General features: G+C 38.9%; 1 protein-coding gene across 1 annotated transcript in view; it reads right to left on the reverse strand.

The window, feature by feature from the left end:
* Positions 1-15,219, reverse strand: part of LOC133644325 (kinesin-like protein KIF1A) — a 116,130-nt gene extending 100,911 nt beyond the window's left edge. Inside the window, exons 1-12 of the mRNA XM_062038722.1 lie at positions 15,156-15,219; positions 10,837-10,910; positions 10,577-10,759; positions 10,450-10,515; positions 5,085-5,263; positions 4,322-4,433; positions 2,683-2,760; positions 1,396-1,461; positions 1,306-1,323; positions 1,144-1,222; positions 1,001-1,079; positions 799-941 (exon numbers count right to left, since the gene is read on the reverse strand). Coding sequence (XP_061894706.1) covers positions 799-941; positions 1,001-1,079; positions 1,144-1,222; positions 1,306-1,323; positions 1,396-1,461; positions 2,683-2,760; positions 4,322-4,433; positions 5,085-5,263; positions 10,450-10,515; positions 10,577-10,702 — 946 coding nt within the window. The 5' untranslated portion in view covers positions 10,703-10,759; positions 10,837-10,910; positions 15,156-15,219. The remainder of the gene's footprint in view (positions 1-798; positions 942-1,000; positions 1,080-1,143; positions 1,223-1,305; positions 1,324-1,395; positions 1,462-2,682; positions 2,761-4,321; positions 4,434-5,084; positions 5,264-10,449; positions 10,516-10,576; positions 10,760-10,836; positions 10,911-15,155) is intronic.
* Between the last annotated feature and the right edge of the window lie 353 nt (positions 15,220-15,572).

A 15,572-nucleotide genomic window follows, 5' to 3' on the forward strand; every position in this document is an offset into this window, starting at 1 on the left:
ATCGTTTTTTTTATTATCGGTATCGGGTTTTTTTTGGTTTTTATTTTTTATTTTTTATTAAATCAACATAAAAAACACAAGATACACTTACAATTAGTGCACCAACCCAAAAAACCTCCCTCCCCCATTTACACTCATTCACACAAAAGGGTTGTTTCTTTCTGTTATTAATATTCTGCTTCCTACATTATATATCAATATATATCAATACAGTCTGCAAGGGATACAGTCCGTAAGCACACATGATTGTGCGTGCTGCTGGTCCACTAATAGTACTAACCTTTAACAGTTAATTGTACTAATTTTCATTCATTACTAGTTTCTATGTAACTGTTTTTATATTGTTGTACTTTCTTTTTTTATTCAAGAAAATGTTTTTAATTTATTTATCTTATTTTACTAATTTTTAAAAAAAAGTACCTTATCTTCACCATACCTGGTTGTCCAAATTAGGCATAATAATGTGTTAATTCCACGACTGCATGTATCGGTTGATATCGGTATCGGTTGATATCGGTATCAGTAATTAAAGAGTTGGACAATATCGGAGTATCGGATATCGGCAAAAAGCCATTATCGGACAGCCCTAGTTTTTAACTTTGTAAAGCACTTTGCGTTGCATTTTCTTTCGTGTCTGAAAAGCGCTTTATAAATAAAGCTTGATTTGATTTGAGTAAAAGTGAAAAAAAATATAACTATTGGCATCATCATGATTGAAAAAAATATATCGTATTTTTCCAATGTTTGTATTTATTTTTCTACAATGTGTCCTGTCAGTGAGGTAAAAGAAGTCCTTACTGTCGATGATGTCGCCCAGACCCTGGGCGAAGAGGAGATCCTTGAGACGGGACACCTCCTCCTTCAGCTCGCGCACCAGCCGGTTGTTGGGATCCTCGTTGATGACGGCGTTGCAGCGGATCTGCTTGGCGCGGTCGGCGTACCTGCGCGGATAAAGAGGTAGCAGAAAAGGTGCCCGGAGGGAAGAGGCGTCTCTCTCTACCTGAGCGTGCTGAGCGTCTCGTCATAGTTGATGTCGGCCGGGCTCAGCGCGGCGACCATGGCGGTGCGAGAGTTCCCACCTGGCGGGTGAGAAGAGTTGACAGGAAGGATGTAACGATGGTGTTAGACTTGCTGAGTCCATACCCAGATTCTCTCGGAGCAGCCAGGTGAGGACGGAGTCTCTGTAGGGAATAAAACTTTCTGCCTTCTTCTTCTTTTTGTTCTGCGTGTCAGACAGATCAAGGATTAGCTCAGTGCGGGAAATGACACTTTGGTTTGTACCACCAATTTTGCTTAGTCTTTTACCTTGTTGGGTCCCGAGTCCTAGAAGGAAGCAGTGGCACATAAATCAAATGTATCTTTTATTGAGATGGGTGCAGGTAAAATATTAATTACCACATCTGCTAAAGCGGAGATGACTTTTCCCAGCGTGGTTAGAGATTTGTTGATGTTAGCTCCTTCCTGTGACAGAGAATGTGTGATGAAGAAGAGAATATACACAACAACAGGACCTCTAGATTACATTGTCCATGCTTTTCATGTACTTATATCAAATATTAGAAGGGAATACAGTGTTTCCCATAAACTGCCAAGATACCTGTGGCGGTGGGGGCGTGGCTATAGGCGTGGTCACCATGACATCATCGAGTAATTTGCATAATTTACTACAATGATTTGATTTTCTCTAAAAAGGCTCAAAAAATGTATACTTACTAATTACTAATTACTAATTAATAATAACAGTTTTGTTTTAAACGTCCATCCATCCATCCATTTTACAATATAATTACAACACTTTATGTACATATTTATATACAGATTTGAACAATAAGTTATTCACTGAAATATATCTATTAATTGTGGTTCTTACAAAAAATGTATCTTATAAAATATAAAAGCTAAAATGCCTCAAAGCTCTGCCCCTTTAATTAGTGCATACTAAATAATTTAACTTTAGCCTACTACTACAACCATATTATTTACCAGCAACATAAAGTGAAACAGAGGCAGAGGTGTCCTGCCACAGTCAGTAACAAATAAACAGAAAACAGTAGTGGTGGTAGATAGACACAGAGCTTCATCAAACATCTGATCCACTGACCAAAGAGCTCCAAAAATCTTGAACTTTAGACTGCCATCAATTTTACTCCCTACACTTAACCATGTGTTTCCTACTGCCTGCAGACTTTGCACCCTTTGTTATATACACATGTTGTGTTTCTGATATAAACACATTTAATAAAGTCAAATACAAATAAGGCAACAAGAGAAGTATCCTACACTTCTCTTTTGTAAAGTAAATCTGAACAGCAGATATGGGCATCTACATCAACTATATGATTTGCCTGAGAAGCTGGAGAGGACGGAAAAAAAAAAAAAACATTTTTTTTTATTTTTTTTATTTTTTTTTTTTTTAAATTCTTTTTTATTTGTGGGGGACGTAATTCTTTCGTGGCGGGCCGCCACAAATAAATGAATGTGTGGGAAACCCTGGAATATACACAACATACACCACGCTGCACCTCTACATTACATTGTCAATGCATATTTATATCAAATATTAGAAGAGACTCAACACTCCCACTTATAGCTTCATCCTGACATTTCACCTGAATGCTGAATATCTCAAACAATTATTACTTCCGAGTGCGTCGACTCATTTTAATACACAACTTTTCCTACCTTCAGCCTGGTTCCTTTGGCTCCGGTGGAATCGGCTCTTTCGCTGCCGGCCAAGTCCACCAAACTGATCTTACTGACCTGAAAGCAAAGCGTGAAGAAAAGGTTATTAGGAGACCTGCACAAGACATGGGTTGTGTACCGACCCTTCTATTTGCCAACTTTAGATAGAGCTGAATATGTGCCAACAGGTCTCTGTGTACGTACGCTTTATTCATTCCTTTTGTGTCCCGCTGGCAGACATTTTGTGCTTGCTCGTATTGCGGAGAATGATACACCACAGCAAGTTTTTAATTGTGATGAGAACTGACTTTTCTGGAAAAAAATGCCAAAGCGGACTTATTTAACAGTATTTACAATATTTAATTAAACAACGCAGATGTTTCCGCCCGAGTGCTGCTGGGATAGGCTCCAGCACCCCCCGCGACCCTGAATGGGACAAGGGGTAGAAAAATGGATGGATGGAAAACGCGGAAGTGATATTTTGACAGGAAAATTAATGGTGCATGCCTGAATATTGTAGCAGTATGGTTGTCAAAGTTAAGGATTTCCGTGATTTCTGATCATTTGTGAGGGCACCGAAGGGACTTCTGCGTGTGTGCACGTGTTGGCAAAGCAGCGCATACAGGACAGTACAGCTTGCCGTCGTCGTTGTTTTGGCTTGTTAATAAAGAGGAAGTTGATCCCTTGTTATGTTTGTTGGCTATACAGTACTCTATAGTACTTTATATTGTGTACAAAGTATTGTAAAGTACTTTATATTGTGTACAAAGTAATGTACAGTACTTTATATTGTGTACAAAGTACTGTATAGTACTTTATATTGTGTACAAAGTGTTAAATACAGTACTGTATAGTATTTTATATTGTGTACAAAGTGTGATATACATTACTATGTAGTACTTTATATTGTGTACAAAGTGTGATATACAGAACTGTATAGTACTTTATATTGTGTGCAAAGTGTGATATACATTACTGTGTAGTACTTTATATTGTGTACAAAGTGTGATGTACATTACTGTGCAGTACTTTATATTGTGTACAAAGTGTGACATATAGTACTGTATAGTACTTTGTATTGTGTACAAAGTGTGACATACAGTACCGTGTAGTACTTTATATTGTGTACAATGTGTGATGTACAGTACTGTCTAGTACTTTATATTGTGTACAGAGTACTGTATAGTACTTTATATTGTGTACAAAGTGTGATATACAGTACTGTATAGTACTTTATATTTTGTACAAGGTGTGATATACAGTATTATATAGTACTTTATATTGTGTACAAAGTGTGACATGCAGTACAGTGTAGTACTTTATATTGTGTACAAAGTGTGATATACAGTACGTTGTAGTACTTTATATTGTGTACAAATTGTGATGTACAGTACTTCATATTGTGTACAAAGTGTGATGTTGAGTACTGTATAGTACTTTATATTGTGTACAAAGTGAGATGTAAAGTACTGTATAGTACTTTATATTGTGTACAAAGTGTATAAAACTTCACTAAAATATGGACTTTTTGTTGAGGCTGGAACTCATTATTCATATTTACATTGTTTCTTATGGAGAATTTTGCTTCACTATACAAACTTTTCAAGCACCAATGAAGTTTGTAAATGGAGGTTCTCACCTTCTCTAAGGTGTTGTCAGTGTCGGCATCGTGGCGTTTCTGAGTGAAGATGATGTTGAAGACGGCGTGGGAGCGACTGCTGGTCTCGTTCATGTTGGTCGCGGCCACAGTCCTGTCAGGAAAGACTAACAGTCAGTCTGTCTGCAGCGTGCTGGACTATCTCAGACTAAGTCAGTCCGTGTGTCTGCAGCGTGCTGGACTATCTCAGACTAAGTCAGTCCGTGTGTCTGCAGCGTGCTGGACTATCTCAGACTAACAGTCAGTGTGTCTGCAGCGTGCTGGACTATCTCAGACTAAGTCAGTCCGTGTGTCTGCAGCGTGCTGGACTATCTCAGACTAAGTCAGTCCGTGTGTCTGCAGCGTGCTGGACTATCTCAGACTAAGTCAGTCCGTGTGTCTGCAGCGTGCTGGACTATCTCAGACTAACAGTCAGTGTGTCTGCAGCGTGCTGGACTATCTCAGACTAAGTCAGTCCGTGTGTCTGCAGCGTGCTGGACTATCTCAGACTAAGTCAGTCCGTGTGTCTGCAGCGTGCTGGACTATCTCAGACTAACAGTCAGTGTGTCTGCAGCGTGCTGGACTATCTCAGACTAATAGTCAGTCTGTCTGCAGCGTGCTGGACTATCTCAGACTAATAGTCAGTCTGTCTGCAGCGTGCTGGACTATCTCAGACTAATAGTCAGTCTGTCTGCAGCGTGCTGGACTATCTCAGACTAACAGTCAGTGTGTCTGCAGTGTGCTGGACTATCTCAGACTGCATCACCTGGCCTTGTTGCCAGAGTCCATCAGGTCCTGGATGTCGTTGTAGTCGGTGACGGCCAGCTTGGACAGGTCCTCCACGTAGGGTCCCATCAGAGGATGCTCTCGCACTCGGAGGTTGCCTTTGTTTTTAGGGTTGAGCAGGTCGCGCACGCGCTCACAGTAGATCTCCATGTAGCTCACCTGTGAAGGACAGGTGCTCACACTGACACTGCGTCTCTTTCTTTGCACACAGCACCACAAACCACATCACCTCGCTCTATTTTACTGGTCACAGGATTGTAAAGAAAGAGATATGGAAGTATTATTGGAGCAAAACTATTTGCTAATACGTGTCTGATGTACTCATCTGTGTGTCTGTACGTCAAGCCGTGTGTGTGTCATTAGATTGGTGTGAAGCCTGATTGGCTGTCTTTAACACCTGACTTTTCACACATAAAAGTTCATGCAGCGTGTAAAAAGACTTTCTGTCTGCAACTCCACCTTTTCTTTCCCTAAACTCACCACTAGGGTTGTCACCATACCAATAATTTGGTACCAAAATGTATTTATTGGCTTTATTTTAACATTAATTTGAACTTGAAGTGCCATCCCATTCCTAACCCATAGGGTTCAATATGACCCTTTTTAGCTATTACAGCTTCAACTCATCTGGGAAGGCTGTCCACAAGGTTGCGGAGTGTGTTTATAGGAATTTTCCACCATTCTTCCAAAAGTGCATTGGTGAGGTCACACACTGACGTTGGCTCTCAGTCTCCGTTCTAATTCATCCCACAGGTGTTCTATCGGGGTTCAGGTCAGGACTCTGTGCAGGGCAGTCAAGTTCATTCACACCAGACTCTTGTCATCCATGTCTTTATGGACCTTGCTTTGTGCCCTGGTGCACAGTCATGTTGGAAGAGGAAGGGGCCAACTCCAAACTGTCCCCACAAGGTTGGGAGCATGGAATTGTCCAAAATGTTTTGGTATCCTAGAGCATTCAAAGTTCTTTTCACTGGAACTAAGGGGCCAAGCCCAACTCCTGATGCTAGGTTCACACCAACGGCGCTTTGATGGCGCTTTAAAGCGGCATGCAAAGCGGTGTTAAAGCGTAACAAAGCCTGATTAAAGCGTGAGGGTCCTAATGGATCGTGGGAAAGCTTGTAGTGAAGCGGGACATGCGGCAAGTTCGCCAAAAATCTTTAAACGGTTTAAAAAAATTCTGCGCGCTGTCAAGAATGGAATAAAGCGGCGAGAGCTTATTATTGTCAACTAGCATAAGAAATGAAAGATAGATATTTATTAAGATGACAAAGAAATAAAAGAAATGAAGATATAAAACAATATAACGGAGAAAAAAAAGAGAAATTGAAAAAATAAATGAATATAAAAAATAAAAGAAATGCCTTTTATTATTGTCAACTACCATAAGAAATGAAAGATAGATATTTATTAAGATGATAAAGAAATAAAAGAAATGAAGATATAAAACATAATATAACAGAAAAAAAGAGAAATTGAAAAAATAAATGAATATAAAAAATAAAAGAAATGCCTTTTATTATTGTCAACTACCATAAGAAATGAAAGATAGATATTTATTAAGATGACAAAGAAATAAAAGAAATGAAGATATAAAACATAATAACGGAAAAAAAAGAGAAATTGAAAAAATAAATGAATATAAAAAATAAAAGAAATGCCTTTTATTATTGTCAACTACCATAAGAAATGAAAGATAGATATTTATTAAGATGACAAAGAAATAAAAGAAATGAAGATATAAAACATAATATAACGAGAAAAAAAAGAGAAATTAAAAAATGAATGAATATAAAAAATGTGTGGAAAACAGTATACTGAGTTTTTCACTTTTTTTTTTTTAACTTATTTGTTTATCATATTTCTCTTTTTTATTACATTATGTGTTTTATCCTGTATATAATAAAACAAAAAGAGAAATCAAATAAATAGATAAATCTAAAAAAATTTGGGGAAAACTTAGTATACTGAGTTTTTCAAATTGTTTTCTTATTTTTGTTGTAACAATGCACAACAGAGCTTGATAATCGTGTCAGAGCCTGATTTAAAGCGTCAGGATCGCACCGAAGCGTATTAAAGTTCAATAAAGCGTAATAAAACGTATCAAAGCGTGATTTAAAGCGTATCAAAGCGGGATCAAAGCGGCATCAAATCGTGAGGAACGGTAACAAAGCGGCAACTAATTCGTATCAGAGCGTATCAAAGCATAACATTACCTCGGAGATCGGGATATTCGTGGAAAAATTGACAAAAATGACGGCGCTTTGCTCGCCGCTTTAAAGCGCGGCAAGCGCCGTTGGTGTGAACCAGGCATGAAAAACAACCCCACACCATAATTCCTCCGCTGACCCCTCTCTGTCAGTTTACGTGGCCTACCACTTCGTGGCTGAGTTGCTGTTGTTCCCAAACTCTTCCATTTTCTTATAATAAGGCCGAATATTTATGAGCCAGGAAATTTCACGACTGGATTTGTTGCATAGGTGGCATCCTATGACAGTTCCACGCTGGAAACCACTGAAAGCGGCCCATTCTTTCACAAATGTTTGTAGAAACAGTCTCCATACCTAGGAGACGGTATAGCTCGGTTGGTAGAGCGGCCGTGCCAGCAACTTGAGGGTTGCAGGTTCGATCCCCGCTTCCGCCATCCTAGTCACTGCCGTTGTGTCCTTGGGCAAGACACTTTACCCACCTGCTCCCAGTGCCACCCACACTGGTTTAAATGTAACTTAGATATTGGGTTTCACAATGTAAAGCGCTTTGAGTCACTTGAGAAAAAGCGCTATATAAATGTAATTCACTTCACTAATTCACTAGGTGCTTGATTTTATACACCTGTGGCCAAGTGATTTATTTATTTGCATTTATGGATTAGGACACCTGATTCTGATCATTTGGATGGGTGGCCAAATACTTTTGGCAATATAGTTTATGTTTCTTATTGCAATCAAAGAATAATTTAGTCCTTAAATAAAATAGTGAACATACAAGACAACTTTTCTTTTCGTAGTAAGTAAACAAACATAGGCTCCTAATTAGACTACAGTAACATATTCTATTATGTTGTCAACATTATGAGGAACAAACTGTAAAAATGTATTATTAATCTACTTATTCATTTACTGTTAATATCTTATTTTCTGTTTTAACATGTTCTACTACACTTCTGTTCAAATGTTATAATCACTTATCCTTCTCTTCTTTGATACTTTACATTAGTTTTGGACGATACCACACATTCAGGTATGGATCTGATACCAAGTAGTTACAGGATCATACATTGGTCATAGTCAAAGTATTTCCCGAGTTTATAAACAATAAAAATGACAAAAGATTTTGTGATGATAAGACATTTTGATGTCATCATTGTAGTAATGACTATATATGGCTCTTGTACTTGGTATCATTATAGTCGATGTCTGTGTAGATCCACCCAGGGCGTTTGTTTACATTGAAGAGCGCTTGTTTGCTGTTAGCTATTGTATCCTCCTACGGTGTATAGTCATTAGTACACAAACACATGAATAAGATTACACAACAAAAACTGAGATACAGACACACACATGAGTACACAAATACATGAATGGGATTACACACACACAGATTGAGATACAGACACACACATTAGTACACAGACACATGAATGAGATTACACACACACAGATTGAGATACAGACACACACATTAGTACATGGACACATGAATGGGATTACACACACACAGATTGAGATATAGACACACACATTAGTACACGGACACATGAATGAGATCACACACACACAGATTGAGATACAGACACACACATTAGTACACAGACACATGAATGAGATTACACACACACAGATTGAGAAACAGACACACACATTAGTACACACACACAATAATGGGATTACACACACAGATTGAGATAAAGACACACACATTAGTACACAAACACATGAATGGGATTACACACACACACTTTGAGATACAGACACAAACATTAGTACAGACACATGAATGAGATTACACACACACAGATTGAGATGCAGACACACACATTAGTGCAAGGACACATGAGTGAGATTACAGACACACAGATTGAGATACAGACACACACATTAGTACACAGACACATGAATGGGATTACACACACACAGATTGAGATACAGACACACACATTAGTACACGGACACAAGAATGGGATTACACACACACACACAGATTGAGATACAGACACACACATTAGTACACGGACACATGAATGGGATTACACACACACACACACACACACACACACAGATTGAGATACAGACACACATTAGTACACGGACACAAGAATGGGATTACACACACACACAGATTGAGATACACACACACATTAGTACACACACACAAGAATGGGATTACAGACACACACATTGAGATACACACACACATTAGTACACACACACAAGAATGGGATTACAGACACACACATTGAGATACACACACACAAGAATGGGATTACAGACACACACATTGAGATACACACACACAAGAATGGGATTACAGACACACACATTGAGATACACACACACATTAGTACAAACACACAAGAATGGGATTACAGACACACACATTGAGATACACTCACACAAGAATGGGATTACAGACACACACATTGAGATACACGCACACAAGAATGGTATTACAGACACACACATTGAGATACACACACACAAGAATGGGATTACAGACACACACATTGAGATACACACACACAAGAATGGGATTACAGACACACAGATTGAGATACACACACACACACATTAGTACACACACACAAGAATGGGATTACAGACACACAGATTGAGATACACACACACACACATTAGTACACACACACAAGAATGGGATTACAGACACACACATTGAGATACACACACACAAGAATGGTATTACAGACACACACATTGAGATACACACACACAAGAATGGGATTACAGACACACACATTGAGATACACACGCACACACATTAGTACACACACACAATAATGGGATTACAGACACACACATTGAGATACACACACACAAGAATGAGATTACAGACACACACATTGAGATACACACACACAAGAATGAGATTACAGACACACAGATTGAGATACACACACACACACATTAGTACACACACACAAGAATGGGATTACAGACACACACATTGAGATACGCATTTGCCAACAGTTTTGCTCCAATAAAACTTCCATAGGAAATAATTTAGTGAGTAAATTGTCCCTAATAACAAAATGGATTAGCAGAACAGAAAGAAGTTGATGGAGTGTGAGCAAGCAGAGGACAAGATGTGGAAAAAGGAGTTGGGTCTCTCACCTCCACAGAGTAAGACATGCTGTTGTCTGTGTGGTCGTTGATTTTTGTAAACAGATCCTCACATAACTGCAAGAAGAACATGATGAATTAGCCTCGTTCCTAATGATCCTGATGACTCATCTATCACCAATGGCATGATCCCCTGTTGATCCTTCACGTCCTGCTTGCCCATCATGGTGTAGGACTTGCCGGCGCCCGTCTGGCCGTAGGCGAAGATGCAGACGTTGTAGCCCTCGAAGGCGTGGAGCAGCATTTCCTCTCCGATGTCTTGGTAGACCAGCTTCTGGGACGCGAAGTTGGCATCCTCCGGCTGGTGGCAGCAACCAACACAAACGTCGACAGTGTACACAGCGTGTGTGTGTGTGTGTGTGTGTGTGTGTGTGTTACCGTGGTGTGGGACCAGTAGGAGTAATCAAAGTTGAAGCTCTTGTTGTCTCTGGCCTGTTTGGGGTTGATGATGGCTGAAAGGAGCACAAGTCAGTGGAGTCAACCTTCATACATCTTCACTCTTCAACCTATGCAATGATATAGACATTATCCTACACCAGGGGTGCCCATTACGTCAATGGCGAGCTAGCGGTCAATGGTGGAGGGTGTGTCAGTCCATCACCAGCCAAAAATGACAAAAATAGTCCTAAAAATGATTGATCATCACTCTTTACCAAGACGTCACTTTCATGATATCATCCGTGTGTATTATATCATCCTATGGTACCAATATTTTGGTATTTACTTATTTTCTAAATAAAGGGGACCACAAAAAAATTGCATTATTGACTTTATTTTAAAAAAAATCTTAGGCTACATTAAACATATGTCTATTATTCCAATTTAGTCCTTAAATAAAATAGTGAACATACTAGACAACTTGTCTTTTAGTAGTAAGTAAACAAACAAAGGCTCTTAATTAGTCTGCTGACGTACGCAGTAACATATTGTGTCATTTATACACCTATTATTTTGTCAACATTATGAGGGACAAGTGGTAGAAAATGAATTATTAATCTACTTGTTCATTTACTGCTTACTTTGTTTTAACATGTTCTATCTACACTTCTGTTAAAATGTAATAATCACTTATTCTTGATACCACAAATTTGGGTATCAATCCGATACCAAGTCATTTCAGAATCATACATTGGTGGACCGGTGCTTTTCAGAGGTGGTATACAGTGTTTCCCATAAACTGCCAAGATACCTGTGGCGTTGGGGGCGTGGCTATGGGCGTGATCACCATGACATCATCGAGTAATATGCATAATTTACTACAATGATATGATTTTCTCTAAAAAGGCTAAAAAAATGTATACTTACTATTTAATAATAACAGTTTTGTTTTAAACCTCCATCCATCCGTCCATCAATCCATCCATCCATCCATCCATTTTACAATATAATTACAACACTTTATGTACATATTTATATACAGATTTGAACAATAAGTTATTCACTGAAATATATTTATTATTTGTGGTTCTTACAAAAAATATATCTTATAAAAATATAAAAGCTAAAATGTCTCTTAAAGCTCTGCCCCTTTAATTAGTGCATACTAAATAATTTAACTTTAGCCTACTACTACAACCATATTATTTACCAGCAACATAAAGTGAAACAGAGGCAGAGGTGTCCTGCCACAGTCAGTAACAAATAAACAGAAAACAGTAGTGGTGGTAGATAGACACAGAGCTTCATCAAACATCTGATCCACTGAACAAAGCGCTCCAAAAATCTTGATCCTACACTTCTCTTTTGTAAAGTAAATCTGAGATCCGGGCATCGACATCAACTATATGATTTGTCTCAGAAGCTGGACAGGAAAACAAAAAATAAAAAATAAATCTATTTGTGGCGGCCTTAATTCTTTCGTGGCGGGCCGCCACAAATAAATGAATGTGTGGGAAACACTGGTATAGTACCGAATATGATTCATTAGTATCGCGGTACTATACTAATACCGGTACACCGTACAACCCTAGTATGTATGTATATATGAATGTATGTATGTATATATTAGGGCTGCAACTAACGATTAATTTGATAATCGATTAATCTGTCGATTATTACTTCGATTAATAATCGGATAAAATAGACAAACTACATTTCTATCCTTTCCAGTATTTTATTGGAAAAAAAACAGCATACTGGCACCATACTTATTTTGATTATTGTTTCTCAGCTGTTTGTAAATGTAGCAGTTTATAAATAAAAGTTTAGAAAGAAAAAAGAAAAAAGAAAAGAAATTTTTTTTAAAATAAAAAATAAAATAAAATAAATAGCCTCTGCGCATAGCATAAATCCAATGAATCGATGATTAAATTAATCGGCAACTATTTTTATAATCGATTTTAATAGTTTTAATCGATTAGTTGTTGCAGCCCTAGTATATATATATGAATGTATGAATGTATGTATACATATATATGTGTGTGTGTGTGAGTGTACATATTATATGAATATGATGGACATATAATTAATATAATTGGTAATTATGAGTATGTGAATGTTGGACTCCTACATTGTTTACTTCCGTGACAACCTTCTTAAAGTTTTGTAATCAATCAGAAATATCAAGCAGCTAAAATGCACCAAACATGGATACGTGTGGAGAGTGTTTTACATTTTCCCATCATGCTTTGTAACGGATAACATTTTAAAATTTTTATGATGCATGGATGTTTTTTATGAGATCCTCAAAGTTCAGTGAACAGGTTGTGTTCAATGTGACCATGTTTGTTGACTTTTTGTGTTGGTTGGATTATTAATAGTAATTTGTTTTGCACCATGACTAGCTAGGGAAGGTTGTTGGCATTGGTTCATACAGGTAAATGCTGTGCATTATTTTATTTGGAGCATAGTTAAAGGCCTACTGAAAGCCACTACTACCGACCACGCAGTCTGATAGTTTATATATCAATGATGAAATCTTAACATTGCAACACATGCCAATACGGCCGGGTTAACTTGTAAAGTGCAATTTTAAATTTCCCGGAGAACTTCCGGTTCAAAACGCCTTTGGAGGATGACGTATGCGCGTGACGTCGCGAGGTCCACGGAAGTGTTTGGACCCTATTGGACACTCTGTTTTCTTCGACAAAATTGCACAGTATTCTGGACATCTGTGTTGGTAAATCTTTTGCAATTTGTTTAATGAACAATGGAGGCTGCAAAGAAGAACGTTGTAGGTGGGATCGATGTATTAGCGGCTGGCTGTAGCAACACAACAAGGAGGACTTTGTTGTATAGCAGACGCTAGCGCCGGCGACCTCACCTTGACTTCCTACGTCTCCGGGCCGCCGACCGCATCGTCGATCGCTGGAACGCAGGTGAGCACGGGTGTTGAGCAGATGAGGGCTGGCTGGCGTAGGTGGAGCGCTAATGTTTTTATCATAGCTCTGACGATTGCTAGGTTAGCGTCGTTAGCAACAGCATCGCCAGGCTTCGACAGGTGGCACAGCATTAACTGTGTATTTACATGTCCAGTGTTTGGTTCGGTGTCTCCTGATAGTAGTATTGTTGATCTTCTGTCTATCCTTCCAGTCAGGGATTTATTTATTTTGTTTCTATCTGCATTTGAGACAGATGCTATCATGTTAGCTCATGCTAAAGAGCTTCGTCGATGTATTGTCGTGGAGATAAAAGTCACTGTGAATGTCCATTTCGCCTTATCGACTCTCATTTTCAAGAGGATATAGTATCCGAGGTGGTTTAAAATACAAATCCGTGATCCACAGTAGAAAAAGGAGAGAGTGTGGATTCCAATGAGCCAGCTTGTACCTAAGTTACGGTCAGAGCGAAAAAAGATATCTCTTGAACTGCATTCTAGTCCGTCACTCTAACGTTCCTCATCTACGAATCTTTCATCCTCGCTCAAATTAATGGGGTAATCGTCGCTTTCTCGCTCCGAATATCTCTCGCTCCATGTAAACAACGGGGAATTGTGAGCAGCACTACCGCTTGTGACGTCACGCTACTTCCGGTAGGGGCAAGGGTTTTTTTTTATCAGCGAGCAAAAGTTGCGAACTTTATCGTCGATTTTCTCTACTAAATCCTTTCAGCAAAAATATGGCAATATCGCGAAATGATCAAGTATGACACATAGAATGGATCTGCTATTCCCGTTTAAATAAAAAAATTCATTTCAGTAGGCCTTTAAAGGTTACTGCCCTGAATTACTCATGTTGTCCACAAGATGGCGACAAAGCACCAGCATCAAACTTGTCAGACTTTTCAAATGAATTGAAATTTCCCAGATTTCTTATAAAACTCATGACGTCTCGCGGGCCAAATAGAAGATGCAAACGGGCCGCACTTGGCCGCTTTTTGGACACACCTCAAGTAGCATGTTTACAAAATTCTGAAAATATCCTCCTTACTTAGTGGGAAATGATCTAGCACGTGGGGCTGGGGGGTCAATGTTAACAACAAAATACATTAGCCAAGACTTGTCTGCGTCATCTATTCAACACCTTTCAATCCACGGATGTTGTAGCTGTTACGTGTCCCACATCTTTTCTAAAGAAGCACCTTGCTGACAGTTAAGGTGCTGACCTTCTAACCAGCAACTGGGCTGACGTCAGTGGGAGTTGTGCTTTTAGCATGCAGAGCACGTCCTTGCTTCTACCACGCGTCCTTTTCATGAGCACACACACTTTTTCATTTAAAGACACATGGCTACGTGCTTGCAACTAATGCACTCCACCTACCTACACTATATTGCCAAAAGTAGTTGGCCACCCATCCGAAGGATAAGAATCAGGTGTCCTAATCACTTGGCCCAGACACAGGTGTATACAATCAAGCACTTAGGCATGGAGACTGTTTCTACAAACATTTGTGAAAGAATGGGCCGCTCTCAGTGATTTCCAGCGTGGAACTGTCATAGGATGCCACCAGTGCAACAAATCCAGTCGTGAAATGTCCTGGCTTCTAAATATTCCAAAATAAACTGTCGGCTTTATTATAAGAAAATGGAAGAGTTTGGGAACAACAGCAACTCATCCATGAAGTGGTAGGCCACGTAAACTGACAGGGAGGGGTCAGCGGAGGAATTATGGTGTGGGGTTGTTTTTCAGGAGTTAGTTCCAGTGAAAGGAACTTTGAATGCTCCAGGATACCAAAAC

This window comes from Entelurus aequoreus, linkage group LG27 (genome assembly GCF_033978785.1).
Source record: "Entelurus aequoreus isolate RoL-2023_Sb linkage group LG27, RoL_Eaeq_v1.1, whole genome shotgun sequence".
In the NCBI taxonomy this organism is placed as follows: Eukaryota; Metazoa; Chordata; class Actinopteri; order Syngnathiformes; family Syngnathidae; genus Entelurus; species Entelurus aequoreus.